The sequence below is a fragment of the Muntiacus reevesi genome, chromosome 12 (assembly GCF_963930625.1).
Source record: "Muntiacus reevesi chromosome 12, mMunRee1.1, whole genome shotgun sequence".
NCBI classification, from domain to species: domain Eukaryota; kingdom Metazoa; phylum Chordata; class Mammalia; order Artiodactyla; family Cervidae; genus Muntiacus; species Muntiacus reevesi.
In genome coordinates this window covers 14,529,975-14,544,951 of record NC_089260.1, presented here as the reverse complement: position 1 = coordinate 14,544,951, position 14,977 = coordinate 14,529,975, and the positions used below count along the sequence as shown (strand labels likewise).

Here is a 14,977-nt window from a genome sequence, read left to right as displayed (position 1 = left end):
TGCATCAAAACTATCATAAGAATACTGAACAAATTTTAAGTGAAATGATATTTTATTTTGCAATTAGCTATTAACACACAAGGTAAGTAGCCAGGTTCTGAAAGTAACCCTTACTCAATTTATTCTCTAACTTGGAAAGTAACTGGTCCTGAAAATTTGGGAAAACTGACTTAATATTTACAACTCTATAATATCTGAAGTCTCTGCTGGCAATGTTAGGAGTGATAAAGTCAACACAGCACAAAAAAGAGGAATTCTGAGTATTTTCTAAAGGCTAGAAATGGATACTAGAGTGTTTTGGTCTGCCGACTAATGGCTGGTACATGAGGTTTTTCATTAACTCATGGCAAAAACTTTTTTCTGATATTTTTGTTCTTCTATTGTATCAAATTTTCTTTTTTCTTTTTTTTTGCAATGGTGACAGTGGTTTTAAAACTGTACTTGTATAATATCATTTACATGTGGAATCTAGAAAAATGGCAGAGATGAACTTATTGGCAGAACAGAAACAGCCACAGACGTAGAGAACAAACGTGGTTACCAAGGTGGGGGGAGTGCACAAATTGGGAAACTGGGATTGACACACATGCACTACTATTAACTAGTGAGAACCTACTGTTCAGCACAGGGAACCCTACTCAACTATTCATGGCGACCTAAATGGGAAGGAAATGAAAGAAGAGGGGATGCATGTATACATGTAACTGCTTCACTCTGCTATACAGCAAGAGACTAATGCAACATTGTAAAGCAACTATACTCCAATAAAAATTAATTTTAAAAAATCAGGAAGAAAAAAAAAATCAGGAAGAAAAAAGTACTTGATGGGACTTTCCTGGTGGTCCAATGGTCAGGGCTCCATGCTTCCACTGCAGGGGGTGCACATTTAGTCCTTGGTCAGGGAACTAAGATCCTGCATGCCACGAGGCGAGGCCAAAAATAAAGTAAAATGAAAAAAAAAAAAGTGCTTGACAAAATTAAAAGTTGTTAGTGAAATTTATTTTGGAAGCTTTAGCAACTGCCACTTGAAAAGTCTGAAAACCATTGCTTCAGGATTCTGCCTAAACAAATATGGCAAGTCCCTAATTTTATACTGCTCAACATTTTGGCACTATTTTCCTCACTTGTCTCAAACATACAGGCGAGCTGCGCCTGGTTAAATAGCAAAGGATGAAAGGCCCAAAAGGCATATGAATTCCATTTCTCTATCTAAACTAGCAGTTCTCAATTTAACTTAGTAACTTGATGACACAAAATCAAGATGAGATTATGAAAAATGTCACAAATCTTTTTAAAAGTAGAGAGGCTTGGAACTGATTTCCCCCATTTTGGGGAGTGGGTGTGATTTAAACTAGATTCAGGATCACCCCACTCACTACTATCCTGATACATTTTTTTGAATGGAAGAGTAGAGTTGCAGGTGTCAGGAAGTGCACACAACTTGCACTTTAACTCTTCTCATTCTGGTTATTTTCTTTCACAGCATTTATACTTGCTTGTTTCTAGCTGTTTTCCCCACTAAACTTCATGAGAACAGTGACTCTTTTATTAATCCTTTTATCCTGTTTTACCAACCATTATATTGCTAGAGACTACAATACTGTATTTTGCACACAGAAGTATTTCATTAATGTTCGGTTAATTAATGAAAGGGCCTAAAACTAGACTGAATTACATATAGCCCTATTTACCCAACTTTCACTGCCCCTTCAAATAAAATATGAGGTATTATATTTGTATACTTGATTCACCAACCAAGCCATTAAATTATTTAAATATATTTGGTGTTAGCTCATAAGTTATGGTACATTGCATAAGCAGCATGGTTATTAACTTATAATCTTAAAAATTTATAAGAAACCTTTCTTAAGAACTTCTTTTATGGAGGCCTTAACTCTTTTCCCAGATTTGGTTCTCACATTTCCAATTTTTTGTTGTTGTTCAGTCTTTCAGTTGCGTCTAACTCTTTGTGATGCCATGGACAGTAGCACACCAGGGTTCCGTGTCCTTCACTATATCCCGGAGTTTGCTCAAACTCATGTCCATTGAGTAAATGATGCCATCCACCCATCTAGTCCTCTGTCGCCCCCTTCTCCTCCTGACATTTCCATCTTCCTCAGCATCAGAGTCTTTCCCAATGACTCTCTTTGCATCAGGTGGCCAAAGTTTTGGAGCTTCAGCATCAGTCCTTCCAATGAATATTCAGGACTGATTTCCTTTAGGATTGACTGGTTTGATCCTCCTGCAGTCCAAGGGACTCTCAGGAGTCTTCTCCAGCACCACAGTTCGAAAGCATCAATTCTTCAGCAACCAGCTTTTTTATTGTGCAGCTCTCACATCCCTACATGACTACTGGAAAAACCACAGCTCTGACTATACAAACCTTTATTGGCAAAGTAATGTCTCTGCTTTTTAATATGTTGTCTCGGTTTGTCATTGCTTTTCTTCCAAGGAGCAAGCGTCTTTTAATTTCATGGCCTCAGTCACTGTCCACAGTGATCTTGGAGCCCAAGAAAATAAAGTCTGTCACTGTTTCCATTGTTTCCCCATCTATTTGCCATGAAGTGATGGGACTGGATGCCATGATCTTAGTTTTCTGAATGTTGAGTTTTAAGGCAGCTTTTTCACGCTCCGGTTTCACCTTTATTAAGAGGCTCTTTAGTTCCTCTTCACTTTCTGCCATAAGGGTGGTGTTATCTGCATATCTGAGGTTACTGATATTTTCTCCTGGCAATCTTGATTCCAGCTTGTGATTCATCCTGCACAATAGCCTAAACTAATTCCACTTGGGTGATCCATTCTCGCTTCAATCTAAGCACTTTAAAAAACAAGTTCACTGTTTCACTCTTGAACCCCTTACCATTTTCTGCCAGACAGAACCATTTGGAAGCATTACGGAAAAACAATGTGCTATGGCAACAGTCCTGGTTCTAGTCTCAGTTCCACTATTTGTTAGGCATTCAAACTGAAAAGTCTAAAGGCAGAAATGAGGGTTCTCTTGGTTAACCTTAAAGAAGGCCTTAAAAATTAATTCCTTGGGTGGAACCCAAATCACAAAGCTATAGACTGTGGTACAAAGGAGCATGGAAGATCAAACAGTCCAAGACCTAGAGAATCAGATGATATTAAAGCACTCCAGATAACGAGACATTTTAATGAACCCAAAAGACTGTATTAAGAGTTTAAAACAGAGGTTTAGGGAATAAAAAAAAAAAAGAGACCAGATAGTAAATATTCTAGGCTTTGCAAATTGTAAGACCTCTTTTGCACTCACTCAACTTTGCTGCCGTATTGCAAAAGCAGCCACAGACAATACAGAAATGTGTGTCTGTTTGTGTTCCAGTAAAACTTTCAACAACAGGCAGAGAGCCTGGTATGACCAGTTGGTCTTGGTTTGACAATCCCTGGTTTGAAACTACAGTTTCTAAGATGCATTATGGAAGATAAAATAAATGTATGTAAGTTCCCTGGGCATGCAGGTTTTGCTCTATTTTGCTAAGAGCTGCTACAGTTTATGCCTGTATAAAATCTATGCTGCCTCAGAATAATTTTGTCTTTGGTCTTCTAAACTGAAGACCAAACATCTTGGTCATAGGGTAATCTTTTATACTCTTAAAATGTGTCGAGAATATGGAAGAGCCTTTGTGTGGGTTGTATCTATTGATATATACCATTATAAATTTAAACTAAGAATTTGTTTAGATATGTATTAACTTATTTCAAAGTATAATAAACTATGTACTGTATAATTGTACCTATATAAACAACTTATTTTCCAAAACAAACATTTTAGTGAGAAGAATGTCATGTTTTATATTGTGCAAATATCTTTTGCATCTAGTTCCATTAAAAAAAAAACACCCTGATTTGCATATGTTTTTGTGTTAATTTACTTTGATATACTGTCTGATTGAAGCATATAAAAAATACAGCTACATACATGCAAATATGAAACTGGAAGGAGCAGTTTTCCAGATAATAGTGTTACTTTTTCGCATTAAAAAAATATATTTGTAAAGCAATTAAGTATAATTGCTTTACAGTGTTGTGTAATTGTGATATTCTTGATAGTACACCAAAGATTAGTAGTTGCAAGTGGAGGACAGGGAAAACAGGAAGCAACTGTTGAACAGGCACACGTTTTCTTCTTGGGAAAAGGAAAATGCTTAAAGATTAGATTGTGGTCACAGCTGTACAACTCTGTAAATACACTAAAATTGTACACATGAAAGAGGTAAGTTATATCTCAAAATAAAGCTGTTTAACAAAAAAGAATGAAAACCAATGTGTCTGGAGCTTAGAGAAGATAAGAAGTAGGAAAAGACTTGAGCTACAGTGCCTTTGATGATGTTCAAGATTGTAGAACAAGAACAATGAGAAGTCATAAAGGAGTTCAGATAGAAGGAAAAAATATTAAATTTGACCAAAGTAATATTAAATTTGACCAAAACTTGTCAAATGTAGTTTCTTAAAAGCTGTTGCAATGTTGAAGTTGAAACTTCCTCAATGAGCTTTCTATACTACATTTAAATCCACTGATCTTGTACCTTAAATGTATCTCTTATACTTGTCTAATTTTAGAACATGCAATCCTTGAGCATTTGGAAAATACTGATTTGTTGAGTTATACTAAGTAGAGCACATACATCTCTCAAAAGGTTAAAAGCATTGCATTATACACATTATTTAAAAGAGGAAAATTGTTAATGTCACCACTGATCTCATCATAAATTCATTAAGTACTAGGATGTTGTCAAGCTCATGGTGGTAGACATTTTCCATATTTCTAGTTTTCACTTGGAAACAAAGCACTTTTCAACAATACTGTCAGTTGTTTTCCTTGAAGTATCCTGACTATTTTTGAGAAGAGTCTACAAATACCCAAGTCTAAATAACCATGGCCTAAAAAAAAGAAATAAATAAATAGCCATGGCCTGTCTACTGCTTGTTCTCTCAGGTAAAAATGGAGTATCAAGAACCCAGTGACTAGTCCAGTCTGCAACTCAGTTGCACTGGTGTTTTTCCTCAAGACAACCACTGTTTTTCAGTACACAGCATACTTTATGCCTACTTTCCATTTCATCATACAGAATAATTAAAAGGCATGTATTCAGAAGTCAAGATTTAATAAAATTAATTATCATTTTTATAGATTCATCAAGGATACTTTTTAAGTGGAACAGGTTTTTTTTTTTTTTTTAAACTGTAAGTAGACTACAGTAAAGAATTCAACTACTACTAGTTTGGTGTCACTGCCTTTTTTTGTACTACAGAGTCAATAGTTTTGCTCACTGTTGCTTTCAGACCATTAATGGAAGTATTAGAGTAAAAAAGACAATGTCTCAATTATTAGGAAAACAGTTTTGTCTTCCAGGACCCAAAAAAGGTCCTTGGAACCTCTGTCCAGGGGTCCAGGGACCACACTTTGAGAACTGATATCTCAGAGAAACTGAGAGACAATTCCTTACTACTATGTGATCCTGGGAAATTCATTAAACTCTTTACAATAAGCTGTATTAAAAAAAAAAACAAAATGATAATACCCTCCTCCCCAGAGCTGTATATTAGGATTAAGAGATGTGGAATTACTTTGTACATTGTGTACATCACAAAATGTAAGAAGCTGTTAATACTTATAATGAATATTTCAGTAGGACAATCACTGACTTCGTCCTCAACAACCTGATGGTGACCAAATGTTATATACATTTTTGCGTTTGTTGTTTTTCTTACTAACCATCTTTACACTCCTATCTTAATTCAGACCTTTAAAATCATGAATACAATGCTGATTTGTTCATTATAAATACTGCTGAACATATCTAAGTTTTTATCACACCCCACCCCACCCTGACCCGTCAAACTTGATTGGCCTTTCCCTTGAGTATGTCTAAATATATTCTTTTATTTCAAATGAACAATGACTGTGTTCACTTGTTTTTCTCCTCTGCAAAAACTGGCCCCCCACTTCTACTTACTGAAATACCATCCCCATCCTCAACAGTTCAATTAAGTCAATCTTTTCTGGCTACCCAAATAGGATAATCTTTCTTCTCTGAATACCTGGCATTCAAGGCCTTACCTGATACCTTCTCTTATGTTTGCCTTTCCTTAACAAGGCTGTAATCTCTCTGAGGGTAAGTACATCTTCCATTTTTCTTTATTCCCTTTCAGCATCTAACAGCACAATACATTCAGCCTGGCTAATGGTCCAATGTATATTCTACTAGAGACCAGCATCAATGAAGCACTGACCTTCAAGCACTTTTGGTTCAAGCACCAACCCAAATGAAAACCTGGTGGCTTAACTTGCTTTATACACTCAAGATTTATAGCTCGTCTTATCTGCTTTTTAGACAAAGTTTTATCTATAAGGCTTACTCAAGTGATGGACTTCCCTGGTGGCTCAGTGATAAAGAAGACACCTGCCAATGCAGGAGATGCAGCTTCGAACCCTGGGTCAGAAAGATCCCCTGGAGAAGAAAATGTCAACCCACTCCAGTATTCTTGGCTGGGAAGTCCCATGGACAGAGGCGCCTGGCAGGCTACAGTCCATGGGTTTACAAAAGAGTTGGACGTGACTCAGTGACTAAGCAACAACAACAAACAAGTGACAAGACAAGGTATTCGGTATCACTGCATAGAGTCCAATTGCTTTATGGGCAAATCATATTTCTCAAATTGCCTAAGATGTGGGTCTGAGACAAAAACAAATATATTAAGGTACATAATAGATCTAAAATGTTTATTTATAAAAAAAGACAATAAGAAGTCTGAAAAAAACACCTCATATTTAAAACACATAAAAGCACGCAGCACAAAAAATTAACTGAAAAGAGAGCTGGACTGAACCAAGTTAAAAAGGATAAATTTAAGATGCAAGATGGAAAAAAGAAACACCAGCCATGGGTTGTACATTTATTATTGAGCAAAAAGTCAAATCAAATAGGCAACTAACCAAAGGTAGAAGCCTTGTACTAAAAAGGCAACAGTGACTAAAAGGAGGTGGTTCTGTCAAGTGATCACAAAGTGCATGGGCTTTTGCATCAGAATGAGCTGGGTTCAATTCCTAGTTCAGAAACTATTAATATACATGAAATTAAGAGAAGTCACAAACCTCTATACTTCAGAGCCCTTATCTGTAAATGGGGCTAATACTATTTGCCTGGAAGTTTTTGAAAGGATTAGAAATAATACAAAGCAGTAAAAAGCACAGACTTTGGAGTCAGATGGGTCTGGGTTAGAAGTGAACTATACTTGTAATAGCTTAGGTAACTTAAGCCTCAGGTTTTTTATTTTTAAGATAGGTATAATACCACCTCCTCAGTGTTCTTATAAGGATAATTAAAGTAACATGTATAAATATTCTAGAAAGTCTTAAAAGTACACTCAGTGAGTGCTCAATAAGTTGTTCCTACTATATGAGTAAATACATTTACCTCATCTTGCACAATGCCTGCCACATTAAGATACTTAATAAATGTCAACTATTACAATTACTTTCTAACATGAGAGATTTCAGAATGATTTAAATCATCCTGTGGTTTTACATCCTGATACATACAATCTATATATGATTAATCAGAGACAAATGGTAGCTGATAAATTATTCCAACTACAGATTTTTCAGGATAATTCAGGGAGTAGAAGCTGGAGTTAAATATGAAATGCTCACTAGTAGAGAGAAAGCCCAGGAATAAGGAAACATTAGATGCAAAAAGTATAAACCTATATTAAACATATAAACTATTCACAGTGTAAATTCACAATTCCTAAACTGTATGCTTACTTGTTAATACAAGTAATTTTCTATTTATTTTACTGCCAAAGGACAAGTCAGGCATATACTTAATTCTTTCCCACAACTATCCTTCATTTTAAGCTATCCTACCTTCAGTTATCTTGGTTCTAGACCAATTTCACCAGATTACAGGGGCAGAATTGGTCTCACCAGTTCTTCAGTGTACTTTGAAATTACAAGCATTAAGAAACTTTATCAACCACTTCATACCACGATTCTATGGGACAGGAACTGCAGTACCTTGGTTTCTAGAAACTACTTATCTACCTGTGGCTGTTTTTTTGTTTGCTTCCCCTGAAAAGGAGTTATGTATGCACAGGGTTAAAAAAAAAAAAAAAAAAAAAAAGGGTGTGCATGTGTGTGCAGTTTCTTTCTTTCTTTTAATTTTCAAGAAGTTTGGTAATAATAAGGGAGTGCCTAGAGGAGACAGCAGCTTCTAATATGGTAGCCCTCATATTATATAAGAAATTTGCAAAAGCTGGCATACAAGTTTATCTCTGTTGTTGTTGTGCCACTGGTCATGTACGCAGTTTTTAATATACCAAAAGGAATTAAATAAGAAGTCTCTTGCCCACAGCAGGAGGTACCACTGTTAACTTTCTTATACATTTTGCCTACTTACAAGCTAAATCAAGTCAAATAAAAATGGGTCAGTTCTAACACTGGCAACTAGAAAATGAATAAAATCCCAAGAATGTACCATTTATGGGGTATACACTGTCTTATTTGAAAATTTAACAGTGCACACCCAAACCTTTTAATAACGACCTATAGAAAATGTTCTATAACATTTTCCTTTGTTAAACAAAGTCAAACTGTATCTAGTAAACAAATGATTATGCTGCTATCACAAAAGAAATCTACTTTAACATTACAACAGGACAATTTTGTCAAGCTTTTTATGTCAGATGTCTACTGTTAGCAAAGGTAACACAATCTTGTCTTCCCGTAAGAAATATGTAACATATCTGGAACCTTATTCATATAAAAGATGTTCAAGTCATGAATAAATTGTCTTTGGCAGAATGAATACTTAATAATGCCACAGCAAAAAAAAAAAAAAAATAATAATAATGCCACAGCAATGTTTAGAAACACAAAGTGATACATCCTTCCTTAAAAAACACACAACTTACTTAAACCTTCACTATCTATCCATCCACTACGATAAATTCACATTTTTCGTTTTCCTTAAATGGGGGGGTGGGGGTATATGTAACAATTTTGTATGTCACTGTTTTTATTAAGAGTCTTGCATATAATTTCATAGGCTCCCAAACTTACCTTTTCATTTTTCTTGTCTGTCTCTATTGGCTGCTTTGCTGTTACACTTCGAGGAGTTCGGACAACTTCTTCCTCAGCCACTTCAATGGTCCGTCCATTTGGCTACATAGCAACAAAAATGGATTGTTATCAAACTGCCTGGCAGATCAAACCGAAGATCTATACTCAGGAATAGAATCAATGATCAAATTCCACCCCCTAACCCAAATTAAAAAGACTTTTGTACAGCTGTGCATCTAAGACTTGTCAGACTACCATTTCTAGGAACTTGCAGTGTAAAAAAGAATGAACTTACAAGCAAAATTTGTACCACAAACTTATATTCTGATTTCACCTAGGCAGCAGTACCTCCAACAAAAAACAATGGAATGGAAGCAAGAACTAAATTGTATTTGCACTCTGACCACCAACTGGCTGTGTACTCAGAGTATTTCATTATCTTCGAGTATTATTTCTACATCTGTAAAAATGATAGGTCTGATCTATTCAAAAGTCCATGAACATTTTTGGTAAACGGCCAAACAGAAAATATCTTAGGTTTTATGAGCCGTGTAGTCTCTGTTACAACACAAAACTCTGCTAGCACAAAAACAGCCAGAGATGATACATAAATGAACGAGTGTGCCTGTGTTCTGAAGAATTTTACAAACATAGGTGGAGGGCCATATTTGGTCCATGGACCATAGTTCATTGTTCTTTGTATTAGATAATCTCTAATGTCCCCTGTAATCCTACAATCTAATGGCTGTACTATTCTAGGATTTAGAAGCTTTACTAACCCAATGCCACAGTTTAAAAAGGCTATCTCAGCTTTCCCAACATCTCTAAAACAAAATGATAGCACTCAAGATTTTCATGAGTAGAATGAAGTCTGTGAACACCAATTCTAGCTTTTAATCAGAATCACTAGTGCTTTTTTTTTTAATTAAGCATTTCTGAGCCCCATCGCCAGAAATGTACTTAGATTCAGGACCCTGAAGAAAAGCACCAGGAATCTGTATTCTAATCTCTTCTTTCTGGATCGGATTACGTCTTTTCACTTGCCCATTCTTCTCATATTCAACACAATATGTTAATAATCAATATACTAGTTTCAATTGCTTTATTCCCAGTTCTTGCAGAACAAACTTCCATGAATTACTTACTATAGCAGAGCTATAGTCAAGAAAACAATATGAACATGCAAAGTTTTTCTAATGTGACATTACTTACATTTGTGCTAAATTATCAGGGATATGCAGTTGGAAAAAGAGACAAGATTTATAGCAGAAAAATCAAAACAAAAGCTGTCTTTTACTTGATTAAATTCCTAGTTAATCCAAATTTAATCTGCTGAGTTTTGAGCAACTTGTTAAAGTCAGACGGCTAATGCTGAAACCAGGTGTCCTCACCCCTGGTTTGGTTTTCTTTCTGCTGTGCTGTTCTGCTACTTTAATGCTATCCCTTCTCATTTCTGTTTATGTATATCGGGGGGCAGGGATGAGGTGGGGTGGAGGAGACAGTGCACAGAGAATGGTCAGAAACCCTAGAAAGGCATTTGGACTTACAGCCATATCCACATCAAGAATACAAAACTTATTTAATTCTATCAATACTTTCCAGTATCACCACCTTACCTGTCAATTCTCACATGTCATTTGTTTCAGACCATCCTCTCTCTAGCCAAACTTACTTTTTCAGGTCTTCTGGGGTCATCCTCACCTTTCTAGGTAAGCTTTACTCCATCTGAACAGTCTCACAGGTTCCAGTCCACACAGTTCCCCATCTCTTTACTTGGCAGCTCACAAGCCTCATATCCGTGAAGCTTCATTTAACTAATCCTTTCAGGAAACTATCATAGTCACTTATAAATACTTCCACTTTACTCATGTCAATGACTAATTTGAGTCATTTTATATACTGGGCCTTCTTGGTGACTCAGTGGTAAAGAAACCACCTGCCAATGCAGGAGACAGGTCCAATCCCTGGGTTGGGAAGATCCCCTGAAGAAGGAAATAGCGACCCACTCCAGTATTCTTGCCTGGGAGAAATCCCATGGACAGAGGAGCCTGGCAGGCTACAAGTCCATGGGGTTGCAAGAAGAGCTGGACATGACTTAGGGACTAAGCAATAACAACAATTTATATACTAACTGTAAAAAAATGAAATTAAGTGGTTAAAAACTATGTTAAAAAACCACCGAGCGGCCGCGACTAAGATGGCTGAGAGAGTCGCAGCCTTCCTCAAGAATGTCTGGGCCAAGGAACCTGTGCTAGTGGCATCCTTCGCCATCGTAGGCCTCGCTGTAATCCTGCCCACACTCAGCCCCTACACCAAGTACTCGCTCATGATCAACCAGGCCACACTGTACAACTACCCAGAGCCCCTCTGAGACGACAGGAACATGCCCGACGTGCCCAGTCACCCTCAGGACCCCCAGGGCCTGAGCCTGGAGTGGCTGAAGAGACTGTGAGCGCCTCCGTTGACAGGGAGCGGCCCCCGCCCCGATGGCCCCAATAAATGCGTGAAAACCAAAAAATAAATAAATAAATAAATAAATAAAAAACACCGAAAAGTTAAAAGAAATTCCTTTGAGATAACTGCAAACATGTTGACAGAGCCTCCCAAATCAAAGATGAAACCATCTTTCCTTTTGAACAGTCAGAAGTCCTCAATCAGTGACCAGGAACACTCAGTTTCCGTTTCATATGCTTTCAATGATCAGCAAGCCAAAGGTGGCCCCACGATCCAACCCCTGCTGATTTTCCATACTTCTCTGCAACATCAACTTGTGTAGTGGCTAGAACTGCAGCTGTTCCCTCTGGTCTATGCAGATTTCCCAATTTCCCACTATCTCTTGGGCTTTATATATGTCTCATAATTATTGGGACTCCATAAGTCATCAACAACTTCCTGCAAATGCCAGGTTATCATGAAATATTGATAGAAAGCCTCCTATCCTAAAGAAAAAGTCAACAGCAGGAAGAAAGGATACACATCATGGTTGGACCTCTCCCACCCACCACCAATAGCACTAATCTGGTCTCCTATTCTGCTACCACTGGTCAAGAAGGGCTTGTCCTGGGAAAGCGTTGTTGTTCAGCTGCCCAGTCGTGTTTGACTCTGCGACCCCATGGACTGCAGCATGCCAGGCCTCGCTGTCCCTCACCATCTCCCAAAGTTTGCCCAAGTTTATGTCCAATGTATCAATGATGCCATCCAGCCATCTCATTCTCTGACACCCTATTCTCCTTCTGCCCTCAATCTTTGCTAGCATCAGGGACTTTTCCAATGAATTAGCTATTCACATCAGATGACCAAAATACTGGAATTTCAAATTCAGCATCAGTCCTTCCAATGAGTATTCAGGGTTGATTTCCCATAAGACTGACTGGTTTGATCTTCCTGCTGTCCAAGAGACTCTCAGGAATCTCTGCCAGCACCACAGGACATCAATTCTTTGGTGCTCTGCTTTCTTTATGGTCCAGCTATCACAACTGTACGTGACCACTGGGAAGACTACAGCCTTGACTAGACTGACCTTTGTCAGCAGAGTAATGTCTCTGTTTTTCAACACACTGTCTAGGTTTGCCACAGCTTTCCTGCCAAGAAGCAAACATCTTCTGATTTCATGGCCGCAGTCACCATCCACAGTGATTTTAGAGCCCAAGAAGAGGAACTCTGTCACTACTTCTACCTTTCCCCCTTCTATCTGCCATGAAGTAATGGGGTCAGATGCCATGCTCTTCGTTTTTTTTAATAATTAGTTTTAAACCGGCTCTTTCACTCTCCTCATTCAACCTCATCAAGAGGCTCTTTAGTTCCTCTTTGCTTTCTACCATTAGAGTGGTATCATCTGCATATCTGAGATTGTTGATGCTTCTCCCGCCTGTCTTGATTCCAGTTTGTAACTCATCCAGCCCGGCATTTCTCATGATGTGCTCAGCGTATACGTTAAACAAACAGGGTGACAGCAGACAGCCCTGTCATACTCCTTTCTCAATCTTGAACCAATCAGTTGTTCCATACAGGGTTCTAACGGTTGCTTCTTGACCCACATAAAGGTTTCTCAGGAGACAAGTAAAATGGTCTGGTATTCCCATCTCTTTAAGAGCTTTTCACAGTTTATTATGATCAACACAGTCAAAGGTTTTAGTGTAGTCAATGTTTTTCTGGAAGAGGGAGATGTTTTTCTGGCATTCCCTTTAGTTTTCTCTATGATCCAGCGAATGTTGGCAACTGGATCTCTGGTTCGTCCTCCTTTTCTAAACCGAGCTTGGACATCTGAAAGTTCTTGGATGGCATAATGCTGAGCCTAGTATGCAAGATTTTAAGCATGACCTTACTAGCATGGGAGATGAGTGTAATTGTCTGATGGCTAGCACTTTCTTTAGTACTACTCTTCTTTGGAATTGAGATGAGGATTGACCTTTTCTGGTCCTGGGGCCACTGCTGGGTCTTCCAGATTTGTTGACATAATGAAGGCAACACCTTGATGGCATCATCCTTTAGGGTTCTACTGGAATTCTGTCACATCTACTAGCTTTATTAACAGCAGTGCTTAATGCCCATTTGACTTCTCTCTCCAGAATGTCTGGCTCTGGGTGACTGACCACACCATCACAGTAATCCAGAAAAGCATTAACCACATTTAAATTAGTAAATCCCTAAATGGAAGCATGAAGGTTTCCCTAGTGGCTCAGTGATAAAATCCACCTGCCAATGCAGAAGACAGGTCTGATCCTGGGTCAGGAAGATTCCCTGGAGAAGGAAATGGCAATCCACTCCAGTCTTCTTGCCTGGGAAATTCCATGGACAGAGGAGCCTGGTGGGCTATAGTTCATGGGGTCACAAAAGAGACGGACATGACTTAGCAACTAAACAACAACAAATAAAAATGTATTAGGGAAGAAAAAGAAAAAAAAATGTATTAGGTAGATTTGCTCACATGAAAAGAACTAATCACAAACTAACACTTCAAATCCAGTGTTACTTCCATGCTCAGTTTTACATGAAAGTATTTTCTCTGATCATGGAGCCTTAATATATGCAGTTTCGCTTCTACAGATTAGAATTACATGAGCTTCTCTCTGTGCCCCAGTTTAAAATTCTCTGGAAAATTTTGAGGTGATCCCCTCTAGGGCCAAAGTTAATTTTATATATAGCATGCAATCTATACTTTAAATTAGACCACTCCAAAATATCCTTCAAATTTGCTGAAAATCAACCAGTAACAGAAAAATAAAATTTCTTATGTGGATAAACTTATAGACGATGCCATGTCAATTTTAATATTAATATATTTCCTCAACTTCCAGCCCAGATCTTTCTTAAAAATACATTCATAAAAGAGCAAGTGCACACATGCGCACGTGTGTGTGTCTTGGGAGGGTGATAATGCAGAATGAAAACACTCAGCTGACAATCTGGAAAATAAAAGGGAGGAGGGGGCCACACAGCATGGGAGAAGGATCTTATTTAATAACTATGATTTCAAGGAAATAAAATTCTTCACGTTCGTTTCCAATTTATTAATTTCATGCAATTCTTTACATACTAAGTACTTTAGTACAAGGCATTGCGCTGGGGCCTCAGGGACACGTACATATGATAGAACTCTGCCCTCTGGGAGTCAGAATAATAAAATATGCTTAATAATAGACTTCTACTCCATTTGAGTGACCTTTACGTACTTGTTAAACCAATTCTAAATTTCAAAAGAACCTATAGCTGGGACTTCCCTGGTGGTCCAATGGTTAAGAATCCGTCTTGTAATGCAGGGGACTTGGTATCAACCCCTGGTCAGGAAAGTAAGCTCCAATGTGCCACTCAACAACTGAGTCCTTGTGCTGTAACTAGAGAGCCTGTGTGCCACAACTAGACAGTCCGTGCTCAGCAACAAAAGGTCCCACG

The 14,977-nt window shown here is 37.8% G+C and overlaps 1 protein-coding gene and 1 pseudogene across 8 annotated transcripts in view; one reads left to right on the top strand and one right to left on the bottom strand.

Annotated features, from left to right (window-relative positions):
- MTDH (metadherin) overlaps positions 1–14,977 on the bottom strand; it is a 55,707-nt gene that overhangs the window by 29,814 nt on the left and 10,916 nt on the right. For all 8 annotated transcript variants that reach the window (XM_065903482.1, XM_065903481.1, XM_065903488.1 and 5 more), the window contains exon 2: positions 9,086–9,187. In XM_065903482.1, the coding sequence (XP_065759554.1) occupies positions 9,086–9,187 (102 nt within the window). The remainder of the gene's footprint in view (positions 1–9,085; positions 9,188–14,977) is intronic.
- On the top strand, positions 11,278–11,573 carry LOC136145232 (NADH dehydrogenase [ubiquinone] 1 alpha subcomplex subunit 3 pseudogene; annotated as a pseudogene).